Below are 23015 nucleotides of genomic sequence, written 5' to 3' on the forward strand. Positions count from 1 at the left end.
AAGGTCAGCCTGTACTACATAGTAAGACCCTATTTCAAAAAGACAAAAACAAACAAAATTTTTTAAAAATAGGATGTGTCAGCATAGTTCTTTGCTCAAATAATGTTGTCTTCTGCCCCTGGAAACAAACATGTCCAGACCTTTAAAAAAATTAAGTAGACTTCTGTTTTTATGATTCTTTGATTCATTAGCTTATTAAACATGATTCATCTTGTGAAGGATAGCATTTATATCTAGGAACTTGGACGAGTATTTGTAAGATAAAGAGCTAGGATGAGGGTAGGCCAGTGACCCCTAGAAAGCAAGAAGGGAGAAGTAGACTCTCAGGCAAAGGAGTCGAGACAGGCATTTCTGGAGCCAAATGGTGTTGAAATAATATACTGCAGGCCTTTTTCCTTGTCAGGGTAATCCAATTGAGAATGCTCAACTGCCCCTGATAAGAGTCACTCAGGAGTAAAGAGCTCTGCTACCAGGGAAAGCAGCTTATGTGTGCACTTTGGCTCAGGAATGTGCCAGCCCAATGCGAGCCAAATGAGAAAAGGCTGCTGCAGACCACAGCACACAGCCTCCTGGGGAGGGCAGAGGCTGTTGGCCTCTAGGCCAGGAGAGCATTCTCTTGTCCAAGGGCAGTGCCTGAGGCTGTGTCGAGGCCTTTGACATAGTATTGGGAAGGGTGGTAGCTCTGAGGTGAGGCTCAGGTGCAGGATTCATCCCTCTTTTGGTCATCTGACAAGATGGTAGACGTGGGGAACAGCAGCAGATGGGCCGATCTGGAACTTAGTATAGAGAGTTGAATAAAGTTTGAGTAGAACACACCACGAAGCCAAATCTCCAAAGGTCACTTTGCTTTGGGAGCCTAAAATTTTCCTAGAAATAATTTAATAATTCTTGTAATTGTTGTATTTTGGCACTGACTGAACAGAAGTTGGACCTAGGTTTGATCTTAGCAGGATCCCAAGGCTGTCTCTCCAGTGGGGTTAGTTTTCCCCTCCTTATACTTTATACCCCACCCTGCCATCCCAGAATGCAGACTAGTCACCTTCAGAGCACTTCTGTACCTCATCTGCACTCTATTTACTGAACTATTTGTGCCCTCAGTTTGGTGGCCTCTGAGGGTGGGAATTTTGGCTGCTTGGCTGGGGTGTTAGGTATCTCCTTGAGTATGAAACTGCTTAGCCTTTTTACTAGAAGCAGCAACATGGCACTTGTCTTCAGAAGGACTGGGCAGCTCTTCACTCTTCAAAATTCAGACAATTGAGACCAATGCCCATAGAGGCCAAACCAGGAGCGAGAACACAGAAACCTCTCTGTTCTAGCCTTGTAAGAAGCAGTAAAGTTAATGGCCAGGAGGACAGCTTTAGGAGTCTGGTGAACCTGGATTTGATAACTGTTTCTACCATAGCTAGTTTTATAATTTTTTTTTTTTGTCTTTTTCCTTTTTTTTATTGGTACCGGGGATCGAACTCACGACTGCCTGCTTGCAAGGCAGGCGCTTATGCCACTGAGCTAAACCTCCAGCCCCTATTTTTATAATCTTAATTGGTAGGTATACATCTACTTTCCTTTTTAAATATCATTTTTATCCTCAAAATGACAATTAGGGGGCATGGCACAAGGTAGTAGATGGTAACTGCTGTTATTATCTTTATCTAATTTATTCTATAAGGAGGAAGGGCATTTCAGTCAAGAGATGTCAAAGGCATACCCCTTTAATCCCAGCACTGTGGAAGCTGAGGCAGAAGGATTGGGAGTTCAAAGCCAGTCAGGGCAATTCAGGGGGTAGATGGGGAAAGAAAGAGGGAGAAGGGAGAGGTATCTCTTGGAGAACTCTCTGGAATATCTGGATGTGGTCCTCACAAAATATCACTTAGCCAATGGACTATCTAGTCTCAAGATTACTGATACAGGAAACAAGAAAACCTATTCCTTTCTCTCACACTATGTACACCTTGAAATACATAAAAATTAAAAGAGCTATTGCAAATTGTACCATAAATAATAATCACCAGTTATCATGGTATTTATCCTTAGCTTATATTTCTTTTCAGTTTAGGCTTATTGTAGGCCTAAGGTAAAAGGCCTACCCTTTAATTTTTTTAATATTGACTTAAAACTTAAGAAATAAACTATTACCAGTGTAAAGAACACTGGACTAGAAGAACTCTGAGTAAAAGAACTAGGATAATAATATCTTAACTATAGTTACTGAACGTTTTATTTCATAAGTTGTACCAGTGTCTTTAGTTTCATTTTTCTTTCTTTTTTTTTTTTTTTTTGTCTTTTTCATTTTTATTGGTACCGGGGATCGAACTCACGACCGCCTCCTTGCAAGGCAGGTGCTTATGCCGCTGAGCTAAATCCCCAGCCCCTAGTTTCATTTTTCTAGTAATTCACTGTATTGTAGTTTATAAAACTATAGATCTACAATGTATCAAGAGAAAGGAAAACAAAAAACCCGATCTGGCCCTGTACCACAGATAGTTTGAGAAGCACTGTTTTAGAGGTCCATCTGATCATCTCACCAGCATCCTGAATTGAAAACCCAGTTTGTTTTTCAGTTACATCTTTACAAAACGGTACTCCTTAAATTCAAACTGTCCTTACTGGTTCCCTGCCAGGAGCAAAAGCTGCCGCTACAGCACTTGCTCCTGCACAAGTTTCTCTATGCTCCTGGCACTCAGTGGTTGAATCTAGAGAGCCAACCCCCACTTTTACTGAGATTCACATCTTCCCTCTCTCTCCCTCCCTCTCTCTTTTTCTCAGTGACAGTAAGGATGACACTGAAGATTCCATATGTGATGGCTCTGGGTAAAATTTCCAGGGTTGTAACAACAACAACAAATGGATCATAGATTGAAAAACAAGTCTTACGTTTAAGCTTTATAAAAACTCATGCTCTATGTTTTTTTTTTTTTGTCTTTTTCCTTTTTATCGGTACTAGGGATTGAACTCAGGACTGCCTGCTTGCAAGGCAGGTGCTTATGCCACTGAGCTAAATCCCCAGCCCCCATGCTCTATGTTTTGCTAGACTTTATTTCTAAACTTGATACCATTTTATTTCATTTGGAGTTTTTGTAAATGGTATCACGTTTTGGTTTCCATACTCCTATGTTCATTTGCACACAGTAATCATGGTATTATCTATACCTGTTAGAGGAACATATAGGGGGAAAATCTTTGTGACCTGGGATTAGGCAGAGCACATTCAGACATTATACCAAAACATAATCCATAAAATAAATATTGATAAATTAAGACTCCATCCAAAATAAAAATGTCTGTTCTATGGAAAATACTCGTAGGAAAGTGAAAACACAAGTTTCAGACTGGGGGGAATTATCCGTAAATAACTATTTTAACAGTAAAGGATCTGAATACATAATGGAGAAGGCTCTAAACTTCACAGTAAAAGAACAAACAATTCAATTAAAAATGCATTAAGACTCGAACAGACATGTCACTTGCCTGAAAAATATGTGGCTTGCAGGTAAGCACATGAAAAGTTGTTCAACATCATTAGCCCTTAGGGCAATGCAAATGTAAATCAGAGGAGCTACCACTACCCACCTACTTGATTGGCCTGCATTAAAACTACTGAAAATACAATGGACTGAAGAGGATGCAGAGACTAGGATGCTCATCTCTGGTGCGAATGCACAGTGGTACAGCAGCTCTTCTAAAAAATGGCCTGGCAGTAAACTAAAACACACAGGCTTTGGCTCAGGAATCCCACTCCTGAGAACTTCCTCCAGAGAAAGAAAATTTGTGTGCACGCAGAACCTGGGTCCAGTGTTCACAGAAGCTCTATTTATAACTGCCCCCGGGAGCTGGAGATTTAGCTCAGCGGCATAAGTGCCTGCCTTGCAAGCAGGCAGTTGTGAGTTCGATCCCTGGTACCAATAAAAAGGAAAAAGACAAAAAAAAAAAAAAAAAAATACTATAACTGCCCCCAACCAGAGAACCTAGAGTCCTTCAACCAGTGAGTGAGTGAGCAAGTGGTGGTGCATCTGTGCAGTGCAACACTAGTCAGCAATAACAAGAAACAGGCCACTGATAAACATACCCTGGTGCTCAGAAAGATCTCCGAGGCATCGGGCGGAGTAAAAGTAGCCAGTCTCCAGAGGTTACTCACTGAATGATCCCTTTCACGTGAGCTTCATGGTATGACCACATGAAGGAAAGTAGATCTGGTTGGGAGAGAATAGTCAGGGCAGGCTGTGGCTACAGAGAGGGGCGAGGGAGTTGTCCAGCTGGGGAAACTGTTCTACAGCCCATCTGTGGTGGTAGTTACACAAACCTACATGTGTGTTAAAATGCATAGAACTTTGATTTAGTCATGAAAAACAGTCAATTTTACCAAATTAATAGCAACAAAAACAAGTGGTTGACTGACAGTGTGGACCCCAGCTATAAATTTGCCCCAGTCTTTCACATGTAAAAAGAGCAGAACCAAGTAGAGTTGTAGTAACTGGAGGAAAATATAGAAGATCTATGCCTGCCCTTCCCTTACTCTAAAAGACTTTTTTTAAATCTAGACTTTCATATCTCAAATACACAAATATGACCTTTTGTTTTGTTTTGTTTGGTAGCAAGAATTGAACTTAGGACTTTGTGCAGACGTGCTGCTGAGGTATATCTCTGGCCCCAGTATGACCATTTTTAAAATGGCAGACCATACTGTGCATAATAGGTTTATATTCCTAAACCAGCAAGACTAGATGATTTTAAATTTTTAAAGTGCTTTTAATTTTTTGTACTTTTTTTTTTTTTTTTTTTTTTTGTCTTTTTGCTTTTTATCGGTACCGGGGATTGAACTCACGACTGCCTGCTTGCAAGGCAGGCGCTTATGCCGCTGAGCTAAATCCCCAGCCCCAAAGTTAATTTTTTAATGTGCTTTTTAAAAACATGTTATATATTTCCTTTTTCCCAAATATATTCCTTAATGTCAACCCTGCACTAATAGTACTATCACCAACAACAAACACACAGATTTTTCCTCTTTTTTTTTCCCCCTACAAATTATGTATCTCTAGATGGACACGGGGCGGGGGGGTTGAGAAGCAGGTTTTATACCGTTACAGACAAGCTTAGGAAATGCTACCCAATCTGCCAATTAATTAAAGCACTAAGCTGAGGAACAGCCGGCCCAAAGAATGTTTACCTACAGAGGAGGTTGGGAGGAATTGAGTAGAAAGCTCCTATATTTGCATGAAAATGAAGGTGCTTGGGAAACAGCTTCCTTTTGTCTCTGAAGATGGGGCCGCTTAAATCACAGTCCTAAATGTCTCTGGCCTAATTAGAAAGCCTTTTAAGGAACTAGCTCTGAAAGATGCAAGCACCGCAGCATCTAGAAAAAACAAATTAAATGGTTGACTGGCTAGGGTAGGGAGCAAGTCCAATGCATGGTTTCCTTGGCCTGAACTGAAATCTCAATTGTGGACTAAGTGCTGGGCACTAGGTACAGCAATCATTCCACAGGCTTGGATCCATACAGTTGTCTGATTTGAAGCCACATGTATGCCTTACCTGAACCTGATGTTTTTAATCCAGAGGGAACAGTTAGCTGTCTGCTTATTCCAGGCCAAAAGAAAGCCGAGAGTGGTTAAAACCTGGTAATCTTACTGGCTGCCTCTATGAGTAAGGGACTGGTCATCCTTTTGTTCATTTGGCTTAGTTTTTGACAAGGGACTATAAAGAAGGCTCTCTTCACCCTCCTGTGTTGTGCTACCCTCTCTCTTCTTGAAGTGACCTTGATTATAAGAGCAAAAGACATGAAGACAGGTGCCTAACCTGGGGTTTCCTTAGCCATGTTGGCTGTACCCAACGTGTTTACCTGTGTCTCTCAGAAGGGCAGTGAAACAGCATGGAAAACTAACTCAATATTTGATGACACAAAAGAACAATGTTAAAGCTTGTGACAAAATACGTACATGACCCAATTTAATATTTTAACAATTTTATCATTAACTTTAAAATATTGTGCTTGTATAAAAGTTTTAATCTTTTACAGCTACCTCCTGAAAATCTTACAGATAAAATGATACAATGCCGGGGACTCAGTTCAGAGTAATCAGAGGGATTCAAAATAATGTAGAACACTGATCCAGCAATGGAGGCCTTTTTTCAAGATTTAACTTTTTATTAGCCGAGGATTTAGCTCAGCAGCACAGGTGCCTGCTTGCAAGCGCAAGGTTATGTGTTCGATCCCCGGTACAAAAAAAAAAGTTCTGTGGGATGGAGCAACAGAGCGCATAGTTAACTTTTTATTAGGTGATATCTTTTCATTTCTGTTTTTTGTTTTTGTTTTTGTTTTCTCTTGTAGAACTCTCAGAGATAGAGCCCAATGTATTCCTTAGACCATTTCTGGAAGTGATTCGCTCTGAAGATACCACTGGCCCTATCACTGGACTGGCACTCACCTCTGTCAATAAGTTCCTGTCCTACGCGCTCATAGGTAAGCACTCAGGCTTCACAGGATGGCTGCAGTCCTTCATTTCTTGCCTCTCCTGGACTGCTTGGCCTTAAGCAGTGAGTTGGTGAAAGTGGCAGATCATGCCCAGCTGATTTTTTCCTTGTACAAGAAAAATAAGATTGTTACTGGTTACCTGTCCTGCACTCTGACTGAGAGGAGAGATTTGTCCCAGTTTTTCTAACTATGCCTTGGAGAGAGTTAAGGGTGTGATACCCTTGGAGACTTGGTTTGCTTAATTTAAAAAATTTTGTCTTTGTCTTTGAAGGGTTTAGCTCAGGGGCACAAGTGCCTGCCTAGCAAGTGCAAGATTGTGAATTTGATCTCTGGTACAAAAAAAAAAAAAAAAATTGTCTTCAAATATAATGCACACTTATAAGAAAACAAACAATAAAGATGTATTTGAAAGAAAAGTTAATTGTTTTCTCTCTTCCTCAATGCTCCAATCCCTTTCTTAGATAAACAATGTTGCTAGCTTGGTTTGACTCTTTCCGTCCCTTTTTCTGAATGTGAAAACATGAATTTCTGAAAAAAAAAATTATTCCATTTTAAAAAGAAAAAGGATTAGGTACTATGTATTTTCTTTTTTCACTTAATAGTGTTAACTTAGATGTACATGATGTAATTACCCATCTGATTTATTCATTTTATTATAAAATATGTTAATATTTGCACTTTTAATAATTTTACTTATATAATTTAGTGGCACTAATTACAGTATTGTAGTGGTTTTTGTTTGTTTTGTTACTGGGAATCAAACTTGGAGCCTTGTGCTTGCCAGGCAGGTGCTGTGCCACTAAGCTGTATCTCCAGCCCAGTGTTGTCCTGTTATACAAACATCTCCACCATCTTGAGTTCAAGGCCAGTTTGAATTACAGGATAAGACCTTATCTCAAGAAAGAAAGACACTGGATGTAGTGGTGCATGCCTGTAGTCCCAGTACTCAGAAGACTGAGGCAGGAAGATTGCTCTGAGTTTGTGGCTAACCTGAACTACATAGTGAGTTCAGGCCCATCCTAGATTACACAGTGAGACCTTGTCTCAAAAACAAAACAAAACAAAACACCTCTATCATCTACTTCCCATTTTCATCATCCCAGAGAGAAACTATATTTATTAAGCAGTAGTTCCCATTTCTTTCTTCCCTGAGCCCAGTATTATTTTTCATTAGTAGCTGTAGAAGTCCCATAGTATAGTTAAAACACAACTTGTCTGATCATTACCTTATTACTAATGTTTACATTACTTCCTTTTTGGAGGCATTATAAATTATATTGAAATAAACACTTATTTATATATCCTTATTTACTACTTTTATTTTCATATGAAATATTTCAGAGTTTGGAATTTCTGTTTAAAAGGGCATATGCATATTCCATTTTTATAGGTATTACTAGGTTACTTTCCCAAAAGATTGCATCACTTATACTTTCACCAACAATATTTGAGAATTTTCATTTCCCCGCACTGTCATTAGCACTAAATATTATTCAGGTATGTATGTGTATGTGCACATGTACCATTTTGGTGGATAAACACTATTATTTTGTTGTTTTCATTTTCTTAAGGTTGAACATTTTAATTTCCTCTCCTTTTTCTTTACTATCGTTTTTCTCATCAATTTGTAAAATTTTTTTGTTGCCGGGTGTGTTGGCTCACACCTGTAATCCCAGCACTTGGGAAGCTGAGGAGGAGGATCATTGCGAGTTTGAGACCAGCCTAGGCTACAAAGTGAGCTCAAGGTCAGCCTGAACTGCACAGCGAAACCCTGTCTCAAAAAGAGAAAAAAAAAAAAAAAAAAAAACCTTTTTTTGTAGAATAGGACTATTTACCCATTGTATATCATGGTATTATAAATCTTTACTCTTAATCTAGGCTGTTTCATTCAGTATGTAGCTGATTTCTGAATTTGTTTATGATGTCTATTATTACTATTATTATTTTAAATTAGTCTTGTCACTCAGAATCCTAAATTCCATTTCCTTTATTACCAAACCATGTGCAAGGGTGAGAAACATAAAAAACAGGCAGCTGTCCTTGTTTCTAAGTAGGGAGACACAGAAAAATGAGGGTTAGACTATAGCCAGAAAAGCAGTGACTTTTACTTCCTAATGAGAACACCTTTTATCTTTTCTAGAAAGTTAAATTTGCTTAGCTAAAGCATTCAGAATCATGAGCAGGATTCCTGGGTGTCCAGCAGGTTCTGAATATGTGTCTCAGTCTCTACAGGAACCCCAATCCCAGTTTCATATTTTCCTGAACAAAATCGGCCTGGACACTTTCAGCCTTGCCCTGAGCACCACCTACAGTTCATGCCTCTTCACAACCTGCAGTAGCTGCCCTTCCCTTTCTTTCTCTCTGATCTCTTAGTGGTATTCTCTCCCCTTGTTGCCCTTGGCACAGGCTGGTCACTGGAGACGTCAGGCCAGCTGGTGACTGAAGTTTCCTGTGGTGGGAAAGGAGAATACTGGAGGAAGTCATCATAGTAGGCATAAGAAAAGGAGCAGAGGGGCTGGGGATTTAGCTCAGTGGCATAAGCGCCTGCCTTGCAAGCAGGCAGTCGTGAGTTCGATCCCTGGTACCGATAAAAATGAAAAAGACAAAAAAAAAAAAAAAAAACGAAAAGAAAAGGAGCAGGAAGGAGGTGAAGTTGACAAATTTCCCTGAACTGGCTCTAGAGTGGCCAGAAAGGGAGGACATTCTGAGCAAGGGGTCTTGGGAAGAACAGATCCACTAAGTGAGTGCAAATCGAACAGTCCTTTAGAAAGAAACTGCCCCTCACCACTCAATCCTTTGACCCAAGGTTTTGGGATTATCCTTGGTTCTACTCCAAGGACTGGCCTTCAGTTTGGCCCCCCACAGCTGCCACCAGGATTTGTGCCACTGATTACCCAGCTCATTGGCAGAGACATTACTGTTACCTACTTTTTTAGAAAGTGAACTTGGGGGCTGGGGATTTAGCTCAGTGGCATAAGTACCTGCCTTGCAAGCAGGCGGTCGTGAGTGAGTTTGATCCCCGGTACCAGTAAAAATGAAAAAGACCAAAAAAAAAAGAAAGTGAACTTTGCTACTGTAAGCACAAGGACTAAGGATATAAAGAGATCAGTAGAGTTTAAACTACCTTAACAAGACATTACTGAAAGAGGGAAAGAAATGGACCCCTGGGAGTGTTGTGAGATGGAAGCATGCCATCCAGTGAGCTCTGATTTGCCACATAATCCTAAGAAGGAGATGGTTTTTGTATGTGGACCCTGTATATTGGATTGTCAGGGTGTAAGGGAAGATTTGAACAAGAACCTGAGAGTATAGAATCTTCTGTGCTGCTTGGGACAAACACACAGAGTTAGAGTGACAGGAGTAGGAGTTGCCATATTACACTATATAGCACGAAGAGGCTTTCCCCTTGTGATTTCTAGCGTAGCTGCTCCCGGTTCTCAATAAAGGGATGTTCTAAGTAGGACAAAAGAAGATTTTTGTTTTTTGTGTTTTGTTTTGTGTGTGTCTGTGTGTCCTTAGGAGTCTGTCACTGGGGATTGAATATCCAGAGCCTTTTACTCTGAGCTACATCCCTGCCCTTCTTTTATTTTGAGACAGGTTTTTCCTGGCTAGCCTTTAAGTTGCAACCCTCCTGCCTCAGCCTCCCAGAGTGCTAGGGTTACAGAAATCAGCCATAACACCCAAATTAAAAGTATTTATTGAGGGCCAGAGACTTAAAAAAAAGACAGATGAGACAGACAAAAACAAAAATCACTCACAAATGAATGGAAGCCTTGTGGCTCATTGTGACAAGAGAAATGCTCAGGTTTCTCTGTCACCCCCTTGAGCTTTAGGCTCAGGAACTCCAGGAAACAGGAAAGGGTTAAAATGGCAAAGATGTCTTCTCACTCCTACTACTTTAAACTAGGAAGTCCTCCTGCATTACATAATGCCCTTCAGGAGCAACTTCCTTTCACTCGCATGTGTTTTCTCCTCTATGTATACTTCTTTCAGGACTAAACAGTGAAATAGTCATTATGGTAGACTGGGGCTGAACCCAGCAATCCAAGCAGTTCTGCAGATGCCTGTAACCCTTAGAGGAGTCCTACTCCATGTGGCTGTTGAATGCACCAGTGGGAGCAGAGTCCCCTGCCTAGCATCACTTGTGCTCACTTCCCGCTTTGTACTTGCTGTGTGACCTCTAGCTTATCTCTTATTCACAGGTGAAATCCTCCCTTTCTTCTCCCCAACTCACCAACCTCCTGTTCTGTTGTCTCTTCTTTGCTAATACCTTGTTAACTAAGCTGGCAACAAGATTCCTGCTCATTGTCATAAAGAATGAAATCAAGGGCATCTGATCTGTCAAAATGTGGCACCCAGATGACAGTGACCATCTGTCTGCCTCCCTTATGGGAACTGCACCTGAAACCACAACTCCAAAAGTAACCAGAAAAAGAACCATGAAAGGGGCTGGGGATTTAGCTCAGCGGCATAAGCGCCTACCTTGCAAGCAGGCAGTCCTGAGTTCGATTCCCAGTACTGATAAAAAGGAAAAAGACCCAAAAAAAAAAAAAAAAAGAACCATGAAAAGATATGTGTGGCAGTGCACAACTGTAATCACAACACTTGGGAGGCTGAGGCAGGAGGATCGTTAGGAGGCCAAGGCCAGCCTTATATATATATAGTAAAACCTTGTCCCAGCCCCCACTGATCAATAAATGATGAAAGAGAACATGGGCATGGTGGCATAGGCCTGTAATCCCAGCATTCTGGAGGCTGAGACAGCAGAATTGTCAAGAGTTCAAAGCCAACCTAAACTACATAGTGAGATCCTGGCTCGAAAAATGGTTATGCGTTGCTAGGTATGGTGGCACGTGCCTCTAATTCTAGCATTCAGAAGGCTGAAACAGGAGGATCACCTGAAGTTCAAGGTCAGTTGAGCTATATAGTGAGTTCATGTCCAGCCTGAACACATTAGCAAGACTGTTTCAAAAACAAACAAACAAAACTTATGGAATTGGTTAGAAGAAAGTCAAAGTCTCTCAAAGTAATTCAGGCAGGCTGTCTTCCTTTTCTAACTTTTCCACATCATTTAATCTGTTCTTTTTTTATTGGAGCAGATCCCTCCCATGAGGGCACAGCAGAGGGGATGGAGAACATGGCCGATGCTGTCACCCATGCCCGTTTTGTGGGCACAGATCCTGCTAGTGATGAAGTTGTCCTCATGAAAATCCTTCAGGTAAGTGAGGAGGAAACAGCAATTAGGCTAATGGCCAAGGGCTGGTGCCCCTGACTCTGTTACCCTCTGTTTACTCAAGTTTGCTGGCAGCCAAAAGCTATATTTTGCCTCCACTGGAGCTTAGGGACTGACTTTGTTTCCAAACAAGCATCTCGGGCACCGAGTAAAAGCTTTTCCTAAGGAAAATAATTAAAAGCTTTAAGTGAATTGACATCAAATACCGGAAGCCCTTAATACATTTGTATCACTCACTGACTATGTGTGTCATTCGCTGGGCTCATGCACTAGGGTCATGCAGAGTGAAGAAACAGTTCCCATGTCAAGTTCCCAGAGAGCCCTGATCAGGTGGAAGTGAGGTCAACATCCTTGCTAACCCCCTTTTTTTTTTGCTAACTTCTTTTTAAAAATCTGCTTCTACCTGAACAACTATTTCTTTTTTTTTTTTTTTGTCTTTTTCATTTTTATCGGTACCAGGGATCAAACTCACGACTGCCTGCTTGCAAGGCAGGTGCTTATGCTGCTGAGCTAAATCCCCAGCCCCATGAACAACTATTTCTAAGATGACAATATGTAACTTACCAACTAGTGATTTCTTACTGTTTATTTTTCTGTAATTCTGTATTATCTCTACCCTTTTTTTTCCTGTTTTTTTTTTTTGTTGTTGTTGTTTGTTTGTTTTGTTTCTTTCTCTTTAAACAAAAAAAGAGAGAGAAAAAAAATCTGCTTCTAAGGGCTAGGGATTTAGCTCAGTGGCATAAGTGCCTGCCTGGCAAGCGCAAGGTCATTAGTTCGTTCCCCGGTACCACAAAAAAAAAATCTGCTTCTAGCCTGGGGATGTAATTCAGTGGTAGAGTTCCTGCCTGGCATGCAAGAGGCTCTGAATTTGATCTCCAGTACTGAAAAGATATTTTTTATTTAAAAAAACAACAAAAACCTACTGGGCATGGTGTTGCCTACCTGTAATCACAGCACTCAGAAGGCTGAGACAGGAGGATTGCTTTGTGTTTGAGCCAGTGTGGGCTACATAATGAGTTCAAGGCCAGCCTAAATTACATGACATGACCCTGTCACAAACAAACAAACAAACAAACACAAAGAAACCTAACTAGGTATGGTGCTACCTACCTGTAATCTGAACACTTGGGAAGCAGAGACAGGAGGATTATTGTGAGTTCAAAGCCTACCTAGGCTCCACACTGAGTGCAAGGCCAACCTAAACTACGAAGTGAAACTCTGTCTCAAAAAACCGTGCGCACACACACACACACACACACACACACCAAAGAAAACCCCATCTTGATTACTTTCCTAGGAGACTTCCTAGGGACACTAGGTACACTAGGTAGCTCCTCTCCCCACAGGTAACCTTGTCTTCCCCTCGCCTGCCTGGCTGACCCCAGTGTCTTGTCTTTCTTCCTGCTCAGGTTCTCCGGACGCTGTTGCTAACCCCAGTGGGTGCCCACCTGACCAATGAGTCTGTGTGTGAAATTATGCAGTCTTGCTTCCGAATCTGCTTTGAAATGAGGCTAAGTGGTAGGTGCTAGAGTACTGGCTCCTTTACCAGTCCCTGGGCCAGTATTTGAGTATATATGATAATAGGCTGAATCTCTGAGCCTGAGAGAAGACTCAGAAGTTCTCCAGTGCCTACCTTGCAGAGCCTTGGAATCTAGCAGACTCTCTATTAGACTGTCGAGCTGCTGGGATAGACCTCAACCCATCATGCCAGGGCAGAGTGGAATGGAGACCAGACCACCTCAGACCCAGCACAAATCCCTCTCCCTTGAGGTTTGTGGGATTGACACCAGCCTGCACCCTCAGAGCACAAATCTATAGCACCCTTTTTTTCCTGCCTCAGTAGTGTCACCTAGTGGGCCAGTGAAGATATACCTGCCAGGCCAAGCTGGAGCTGGTTTTAATAAGTTTGGCATAATCCTTGGTAAACAAGGTTCAGAGGGGAGTCTGCTCTGAGAAGCCTCCTGATAATAGCACAGCAAGTAATGACACCTGTGTTATTTGTTTTTGCCTGTGCAGAGTTATTGAGAAAATCCGCAGAGCACACTCTCGTAGACATGGTGCAGCTGCTCTTCACAAGGTAAACCTGCTGCTGTTTGCTTCAGCCCGGCTGCCCAGGCCTCTTGAGTCTGCCTGCTTCCACATAGCCACTTCAGGGACCTGGCCAACCCCAGAACCACATCAGAGGCCACTGGGATTATGCATAGGGATAGTTCTGTGGACTCGGGGTTACTGAACACAGGAGAAAGAGGAGGGCACTGGCTTGGCCTCATGGGGAGGCGGAGGGTTATTTAATCTAGGCTGACAGATCTCATTCTGCTTCTCAAACTTGTGTCTGTTTATGTACAGGTAGAAGCTGGGAATAAGAACCCAGAGAGAAAGTCAAACTTAGGGGACCCTAGAAACAGGTTGCTGAGTTACCAGAGCTCAGCTGGTTTTCATGGGAGAAGGCCAGTGCCAGGGTTATGAACAGTTGTGAGAGCTGCTCTCCTGTCCCTGAGCTTGGCTTCCCCAGGGCTGTCGTGGTTGTAGCACTTCAAGTTCTGCATCCTGACAAACCCTTTAGTCCCCTGCAAACCAAATGGCCACTTTCCCTAGGTAAGACTGTCAGCTTAGGGTTTCTGACCTGCCTGCTATTTCCTGCATGTCCTTTGAACAAACTCACGTAGAGAAGAACTGATGTGATCACTCTCTTCCCCTGGGATTTTTTTTTTTTTTTTTTTTTTTTTTTGCTTTCATAGTATAGATAAGAATCCTTATTATCAATAGACTAGATGGCCCTTGAAACTGCTGTAAAGAATATTTTACTCCTTACACTCAAATTTACTTTTTGCCCTATGTTCAGTCTCCTGAGGTTTTGATAGATTTCCCTCTCCCCAACAGTCCTAGCCAAGGATGAAAGCCTCCACATTCCACACTCTAACTTAGCAATCTTGCTTTAGCAATTGCCTTTTTGGTCCATGCCACACTTCCCTGAATTTCTGTGGCTCTTTGCTGAAGTTCTGAAAAGGATGACATTAGGTCAGGCATGGTGCCACACACCTTCCAGCTACACTGGAGGCTGAGATAGGATAGCCACAACCTCGTGAGACGTGTTCTCAAAATAAAAGGACTAAAAAAAATAAATAAAAGGACTGAGAATGTATCGCAGTGCTCCCTGGGTTCAGTCCCAAGTACCATGCACATGTGCGTGCATGCACACACATACACACACACATGAAATTATCTGCTTCTTGACAATAACTAGCTTTTCCTAAAAGACAGAGATGCTCTGATCTGGAGTACCTTTGGCTGTGGCTGGCATGGAGGAGGACAATTGTCATTATCCCCAATGGCAATTCATGACATTCTCTATTTTATAGGTTACCTCAGTTTAAAGAAGAACCCAAGAATTATATGGGGACCAGCATGAAGAAGGTAGGATCTGAGGATCTCTGGTCCTTTATCTAAGCTTTACTCTCCCAGCAGTACTATGGGGTTCCCTTATTTAGTGAAGACATGCATGTGCTTAGACCAGTGATAGCAAATCTTTTAGGCTTTTAATGGTACAAACAACCCACTGCAGCACATGGAGCCATAGGTTTGCCACCACTGGCCTCCCGACAGTTCTGCTCAGAATCCAGAAATAGCTCTCATTCTTCTAGAGAAAAATTTATCCTTTCCCGGCTTCTTTTCCTTCCCCAACCTTTCTTTTCTCCTTTTTTGTTAACCTACCACATAAAGTGGTGAGTCAGTCCTTCATGGAAACTAGGTGAGGCCTATCAGACTGGATTTAAAATGTTTGTTGATAAAGATGAAAGTCTAGCCATTCCCTCAGGGCTCAGCCTTACTAGCAGATATCTATGCCCCAAATCCTATTCTAATACTGGATTAGACTGAGCTCACATTTGCTCTAGTTTCTACCAAAGACATAAATTCCCAGAAGGCTGAGGCAGGAGGATCACCAAGAGTTCGAGGCCAACCTAGGCTAGTGAGTTCAAGGCCAGCCTGAACTGCATAGTGAGACCCTGTCTCAAAAAAAGACATAAATCAACCTACATTACGAATCAAAGTGTTTTCAAACTACTAAGACTAGAATGATGGTCAGAAGCATAGCCTCCTTCTATCTTAAACTGAATCCTGGCTTTCTGAGGATTCTGCTTGCACTCCTGAGAGGTTCTTCCCATGGAGATAACCCTTGGTTGTTTGGGAACATACCTGGCCTTCCCCTGTCCCCTGCCACTCATCCCCATTCCTGCCCTGTGTCCTGTTGGCGTGTGTCTGAGTTTATTTCATTCTGTTTAAATCATGCATTTGCCTGTCTTTCACAGATTTCTCCATGTCTCCTCAACAAACTGGAACTAAGTAGTGAGGAACAGACCAAAGCCCTGAACCAGTTAGAGAGGGTACTACTCTTTAAGAACCTCAAGGTCTCTCTCCCTTGCCCTCTCCTTTCCTCTTTTTTGTTTCCTGACTGAATGTCTTTTTTAGGGGGGTGGAGGGGATACTGGGGATTGAACTCATGACCTCACACTTGCCAGGCAAGCACTTACACCACTGAGCTAAACTCTGGCCTCTATTTGTTTCTTTAAATGTTAACTTTTTATATGTAACACCTAAACCCCATTTATTTCCACTATGGACAGCACAACTTACCCCTCCCTGGTAACAGCCGCTTGGCTTTGGAAAAGTTGCATGTGCTTATAGCTTCACAGGGTTGGGGTTCTCCTGGGACCTCTGGTTGTCTGGAGGCCGGAGGAAACCCTAAGTATCACCTAGTAAGAACCTGGGTCCTGCTGTTGTCCTGTGGGGAAACCTAAGATCTACCATTTCTGGGGAAACTACAAAGACCCTTTTCCTCTTTCACCCCTTTCCTGTCTCATCAACCTGGGTATCTGAACTGGGTTTGGAGGGAAAAGGGAATCCATCTAATGGGACCTTTTATCTCTTGGTAGCATTAGAATGATCATTCTGGCTTAGAAGTCTAGACTGATAGAAAAGAATGAGGTTTCAAGACAGTCCAGAGCACGGGAAATACTTGAGGATTTGCAAGGATACCTTTGTTCTTTAAAAGCCCAGATATAGGGGAGACTGGGAGAGGAGTGCATGCCAAAGATGACCCTAATCCCCAAGTCCATGCCTTAGAGAGAAGAGAGATGGGAGTCGCTGTCTAGGTGTCTTATCATAAAGGTGTTCAGATGAGAGTTGATTTACGGATCTTGAGGTCATTGAAGATTCTGTGTGTCTATGTCTGTGTCCCCAGCTAAACACCCAAAGGCTTATGTCCACTTTGAATGCATTGTCTGAAGTTGCAGCTCTCACTTGCTACGCAGCATGTTGCTATGATAATGAACCTCTCTTTTTTTGTAAAAAAGCTTGTGCTCTTCTTTGGAATACAGAATCATACAGATAAGGTGGCATAGGGTTCCATGACACCTGCCAACGGACCTGCACCTTCAGACACAGGACAGAGAACATATCACACTTTATAAAAGCTGAACATTTGTGAGAACTGGCAGTTTCTTAGCCCCTATTCCAGCCAGAAGAGCAAGAACATTCATTGAAATGACCAGGTTGGAGCTAGCTTTGCAGAGGATAGAGAAGAGACTAGTAAAAAAGGAATGTCAGTAAGTGACTGTCATTCTCTGTGAAAGTAGGGCTGGACAGTAAGATATTCTCCTGGGGAGAAAGGCTATCTATCCCATAAAAGTGGATCCAATTCTTAGTATCTTTTGGAGCTCAGAGACGATTGCCAAGAAAGATTGGAAGTCCATGTTCTCCTTTACTGATATCTTAGACTTCTTGCCCTTTTGTATGTTTGGCTCACTGTCCTCTCAGAATGTTTTTTTTTTTTTTACTATGGACTTGATATAGCTGCACTCCAGTGGTTCCTGGAGAGAACATCCTTCTGATTCCTGTTTAGTCACAGTGCTCAGAATACTTGAGAATCATAGGCATATGACTACAGGCCTTTTGGAGATACATGTCCAAGAAATGTGAATCCAGTATGAGGCTGTCACTGTGTTTATCAAGAGCTGCAGGAAAGACTTCACTGTGGGGCCTCTCTCCTTTTATCAGTTGTGGGCAAGGAAGGAAGAATTATGTGATTTCCAAGTAAGGATTAAAGTTTATCCAGGCTCTGAGAGTTTGGAGGATCTTGAGGAAGGGAGTCTAGCCCCAAATATTAAGAGGAATTGAACTTTTTTTTTTTTTAAATTGCATCTCGAAACCAGGCATAGTATTGCATTCTTGTAATTCTAGCACTCGGGAGGCTGAGGCCGGAGGATTACTACAATTTCAAGGCCAACCTAGGTCACACAGTGAGTTCAAAGTCAGCCTAGACTACATTGTGAGACGCTACCTTTAAAAAAAAAAAAAAAAAATCTAGAAAGATCAACAATGAGGATGACAGAATGTCTCACTGGAATACCAAAATTGGGAGCAACAGAGAGCAGAGCAACACCATGACAGGAGTCTCCATTCTTAACTCTACAAATAAACTGGGATGCCACTCCTTTCTTAACACTGAGGAATTAGTCTTTCAAAATTTAATGTAGAAATTCCAAAGAGAAAGGGATGTATTAACTGTCTAGACCCAGTGCACACAACAGTGATAAAGCTATGAGTATTATGAAGCAGTAAGCTAGTGATGGTGAAGCTTTCACCTTTAGAGCTTTCAGTGATACAAACAGCCTGCTGCAGCATGTGTGCCATAGGTCCACCATCTCTAGAGTATGTGCTCAGGGTTGCATAAGAACTAGAAGTAGCAGGATGTTCTGCAGAGCAGTTGAACGGGAAAGCCTAGGAGTCAGTGGGCCTGTAGATCTGAGGCTTTGCGCAGAAGATCCCCATCTTACCCTTTCTGCAAGAGGCTCATGCATCATGTACAAGACTCAGGACTTCCTGCTTAATGGAGCTCCCAGAACCCAGGGAGCCGAGTGAGAATTCTCATCAGTGACCATCCCAGAAACAGTGTCACCTTCCACACAGGGGCTTCCAAACCACCCTGAAAAGAGGCAAATGAGGAAGCCAGGTTAGAGGAGCAGAAATGTAATCTGATGGTCTGAGGCAGTTTCCTAGGCACCAGAAAGACTAGAAAGAGATTTCTAGGAATGTAGTCTTAGTTTGAATAGCACTAATGAGGTATGATATTTCTAGCTGAAAATGAGAGCTGGAGGCATGAGTGACTCATCTAAGTGGAAGAAGCAGAAGAGATCTCCCCGGCCCCCACGTCATATGACCAGAGTCACACCAGCTTCAGAGCTGCCCACCTCCAATGGAACCTCTTCATCCGCCAGCCTCCCTGGTGAGTGGTGTGGGCTGCTTTCTCTGAAGAAATGCCCCTTTCCCAGGGATTTTGAAATGGAAGATCAACTGAGGGGTTTTATCTTTTTGTTTAGAGCCAAAAGGGAAACTGCAGTCAAATCAGACTGTGACCATTCAGCCCCACAAGTCCTTCTCTCAGAGGAGCTCTGACTACTCTAAAAAAGTATATGCAGAGAAGAGCATGAAACCCCTGGTGCCAGGGACAGCATGTTTGCCCATAGTCTCTCCCTCAAGCTCTGCTTGCTTTTCGTCACAGGTGGCATGCCCTTCATTGATGCACCCACACTCATCTCATCTGAAAGTTCAGAAACTGCCTCAGCAGTAGTCAGTCCCTCCACAGACAGTGGCCTGGAATGCTCCTCCCAGACCACATCCAAGGAGGACCTCACTGACTTGGAGCAACCTGGCTCTCCAGCATACCATACAGCTGCAGAACCTGGCAGCAGTGAGCTGGGAGTTCCTGAGCAGCCTGATCCCCAGGTATGGCTTTGATTTTTTTTTTTTTTTTACCAGTACCAGGAATCTAACTCACGACCATGTGCTTGCAAGGCAGGCACTTATGCTGCTGAGCTAAATCCCCAGCCCCTATGGCTTTGATTTCTAAAGGCCCCTCCCTAATCTCCCACCGTGGTAACTGCCTTGATCCTTTGCATCTTGTATCCAGGCCTTGGCTCAAATGAAGATATGGGTAGAAAATTCTTCCCTATTTACCTGAAATAGTTGTGCTATTGCTCTTACCTCATCCTTCTTCCTATATCTTCTTGCTATTGACCATAGCAGGAGGTAGCCCCAGGAGAAAAGACCCAAACGGCATCAGTAGAATCCATTCCTGAAGTACTAGAGGAGTGTACATCCCCTGCTGACCACTCTGACTCAGCCTCTGTTCATGACATGGATTATGTCAATCCCCGGGGTGTGCGCTTTACACAGTCTTCCCAGAAAGAAGGTAAGTAGCCTCTGATAGGCTCTGCCCATTCATCATCCCTTAAACTGCCTACCCTCTAAGCTATCTGAGCCTAGACTGGCTTAGACCAAAATGACTCCAGCCTGCTAGTCCTAGTTCTAAGCCATTATCTAGGCAGCATATGGAATCCAGCACAGAGGGAATTCTTCCCTAATTTATACAGAAGGAGTTTAGTGGACAGTAGGAAGTGAGGGAGAAGAATAGAAAGGGTAGGGCTTGTAACAGATAGGCAAGATGTGGTTCTGATCCCCTTGATAAGAAAGGCTCATCTAGGGGCTGAAAATTTAGCTCAGTGGCATAAGTGCCTGCCTGGCAAGCGCGAGATTGCAAGTTCGATTCCCAGTACCCAAAAAAAAAAAAGAAAGAAAGAAAAGAAACACTCATCCTCTCACCACCTTAAGGGTAGGGAAAATCGTTTTTCTTGAAGTGAATCACTTACTTGAAATGGTCTTGCATACATGCAAGGCAAGCTAGGCTGAACCTGCAGGCTGGTTGTTTCTCAGAAGTTTCCCTGTCCTCATCGCCTTCTCAGGCACAGCTTTGGTTCCCTATGGTCTTCCCTGCATCCGTGAGCTCTTCCGCTTTCTCATCTCTCTCACTAATCCACACGACCGTCACAACTCAGAAGTCATGATCCATATGGGACTGCACTTGTTGACAGTGGCCCTTGAGTCAGCCCCCATAGCCCAGTGCCAGACTCTCTTGGGCCTCATCAAGGATGAGATGTGCCGCCATTTACTCCAGGTAAGACCAGATTGCTCAGAACCCTTGGCTGTATTTTAGGGTCTCTGAAAGGCCAGGGGAACACAAGGTTTGGCTGGTTGTGCGAAGAGTATAGGTTCCAGGAGAGTACCTTCCTCCCTGTTGGCCCTTCCCAGTCACAGTAAAAGAGTCCCTGTAGCTCTGCACAGATTCTGCTAGTCCTGAGAAGTATAGGAATGGCTAGACACGAAATTCCACAGGACCCCAGTGGCAACTCCATCCAGTTTGTTCTCCTGCTTCTCTGTTGCTTGAGCCAAAAGTCAGTTTCAGGAACCTTACGGTCTACTTTCTTCTGATCTCCAGCTACTCAGTGTAGAGCGACTAAATCTTTATGCTGCTTCCCTGAGAGTATGCTTCCTGCTATTCGAGAGTATGAGGGAACACCTCAAATTCCAATTAGAGGTAAGTTTCTTTTTTTTTTTTTTTTTTTTTTTTTTTTTGTCTTTTTCCTTTTTATCGGTACCAGGGATCGAACTCACGACTGCCTGCTTGCAAGGCAGGCGCATATGCTGCTGAGCTAAATCCCCAGCCCCAGAGGTAAGTTTCTTTACCTTGGAAAAAAAAAGAAAAACCAAGCCAGGCATGGTGGCACATACCTGTAATCCCAGCAATCAGGAGGCTGAGGCAGGAGCATCTCAAGTTCAAGACCAGCCTGGGCTGTATAGTGAGTTCCAGGCCAGCCTAAACTATGTAGCAAGACCCTGTCTCAGATGAAGAAAAAAAGGAGTTATATGATGTCTTCAGTAGGACCAGCTCTGTAGTGCTACAGGGATGGGGACCTTCCTAGATAAGGGTGACTTTAGACTATACAGTTTGGTTCACTGACTGGCTTTTGTAATGGAAAAGTTCAAAGTCAGAGAAAACTGGCAGACTATAAAATAGAAGAACCAGATATGAGGATTGACAGGTAAACTCAATGAATAGGAACAGCTCTTGCTGTCTTGTAAGTTAAGCCAGTACTGCTACTACACTGCAAAAAGGAATTCTAAATAGGATAAGGTCAGGGTTACATAGAAAATACAAACAAGGCAGTAGGCACCTTCTTTGGAACTAGGCATAAGGAAGAGAATCAGGCCTGTCAACCAGCATGGAAACCAAGGAGGGGATGTATTTAGGAGTGAAATACCTTTAGGTGTGTGTTACCAACTACTGACTGATCTTCTGCTTCCTGTTTAATGTTCTTCCTGTCTAATTTTCCTTTTCTAAATCCTTTCCCGCTCCATTGGAATTCTCTGGACTATTGCCAGATGTACATCAAAAAACTCATGGAGATCATCACTGTGGAAAATCCCAAGATGCCTTACGAGATGAAGGAGATGGCACTGGAGGCCATTGTACAGCTCTGGCGCATACCCAGCTTGGTCACTGAGCTCTACATCAACTATGATTGTGACTACTACTGTTCCAACCTCTTTGAGGAACTCACCAAACTGCTGTCCAAGGTTCTGAGCACTATTGCTGGTCTCTAGAGAAAGTGCTGCATTGAGGAAATCTTGGTGGGAGTGATATAACACTGTGTTCGAGGAGGAGAATACTTCAGAGATAGGAAACGGAAGAAAGGCATTCTCTAAAGGCAGTGGGAAAGTCATGGGTGTTGAGATTTTGGAAAGAAAAAAGTATGAAGTATTCTAACTCAAGTCTAATGGCTCTGTTTACTTTCTAGAATGCCTTTCCTGTATCTGGTCAGCTCTATACAACACACCTACTGTCTCTTGAAGCCCTATTGACAGTGATTGACAGCACTGAGGCCCACTGCCAAGCCAGAGTCCTCAACAACCTTACCCAACAGGAGAAGAGAGAGACCGCCAGACCCAGCTATGAGGCAATAGATGACATTCGAGAAGCTAGCAATGGTAAGAGGTGTTTCTTTTCTTTTCCCTTCTGCCACTGCCACCACCTCCTCTCCCTCCCTCTACCTTTCTCTCCCTCTTTCCTTTCCCTTCCCCCATCCCTCTCTCTTTTATTCTCCCTCCCCAATTGCAGAATGTTAGAGATCAAACTGCATTTCTTTCTTTGATGACCCTAGAGTTCCGTGCTTATCCTTTCTCTGTTTACCGCGTGCTTCCTCCTGTCCTGTCACTTCCCCTGGGGCGCTCTCAATTCTGTTTCCTGAGTTTGGTGCTTTGAACCACAGGCAAAACAAGGAAGTTAGTAAGACTCACTAACTGTTCCCTTTCTTCTCCCCACAACTTTGGTGTTTTTATAAAATTATTATTTCTTTATGGCAAGATAAGAGGAAAGGATGTAGGACTTCTGCCCCTAAGAGCACCAGCATGTGCTGTTTTCTC

At 42.9% G+C, this 23015-nt stretch overlaps 1 protein-coding gene across 15 annotated transcripts in view; it reads left to right on the plus strand.

Annotated features, from left to right (window-relative positions):
* Nucleotides 1-23015, plus strand: part of Gbf1 (golgi brefeldin A resistant guanine nucleotide exchange factor 1) — a 123818-nt gene that overhangs the window by 84927 nt on the left and 15876 nt on the right. For 6 of the 15 annotated variants that reach the window (XM_013158240.3, XM_013158238.3, XM_023567316.2 and 3 more), the window contains exons 4-16: nucleotides 6323-6454; nucleotides 11566-11684; nucleotides 13109-13217; nucleotides 13716-13776; nucleotides 15059-15113; nucleotides 16007-16105; nucleotides 18834-18981; nucleotides 19258-19481; nucleotides 19779-19947; nucleotides 20498-20709; nucleotides 21031-21129; nucleotides 21975-22169; nucleotides 22391-22580. In XM_013158240.3, coding sequence (XP_013013694.1) covers nucleotides 6323-6454; nucleotides 11566-11684; nucleotides 13109-13217; nucleotides 13716-13776; nucleotides 15059-15113; nucleotides 16007-16105; nucleotides 18834-18981; nucleotides 19258-19481; nucleotides 19779-19947; nucleotides 20498-20709; nucleotides 21031-21129; nucleotides 21975-22169; nucleotides 22391-22580 — 1812 coding nt within the window. The remainder of the gene's footprint in view (nucleotides 1-6322; nucleotides 6455-11565; nucleotides 11685-13108; nucleotides 13218-13715; nucleotides 13777-15058; nucleotides 15114-16006; nucleotides 16106-18833; nucleotides 18982-19257; nucleotides 19482-19778; nucleotides 19948-20497; nucleotides 20710-21030; nucleotides 21130-21974; nucleotides 22170-22390; nucleotides 22581-23015) is intronic. The other 9 variants (XM_013158248.3, XM_013158249.3, XM_063244602.1 and 6 more) reach the window with 5 other exon arrangements.

This window comes from Cavia porcellus, unplaced genomic scaffold (genome assembly GCF_034190915.1).
Source record: "Cavia porcellus strain 051 isolate PalLab524CR breed Dunkin Hartley unplaced genomic scaffold, mCavPor4.1 scaffold_2, whole genome shotgun sequence".
NCBI classification, from domain to species: Eukaryota; Metazoa; Chordata; class Mammalia; order Rodentia; family Caviidae; genus Cavia; species Cavia porcellus.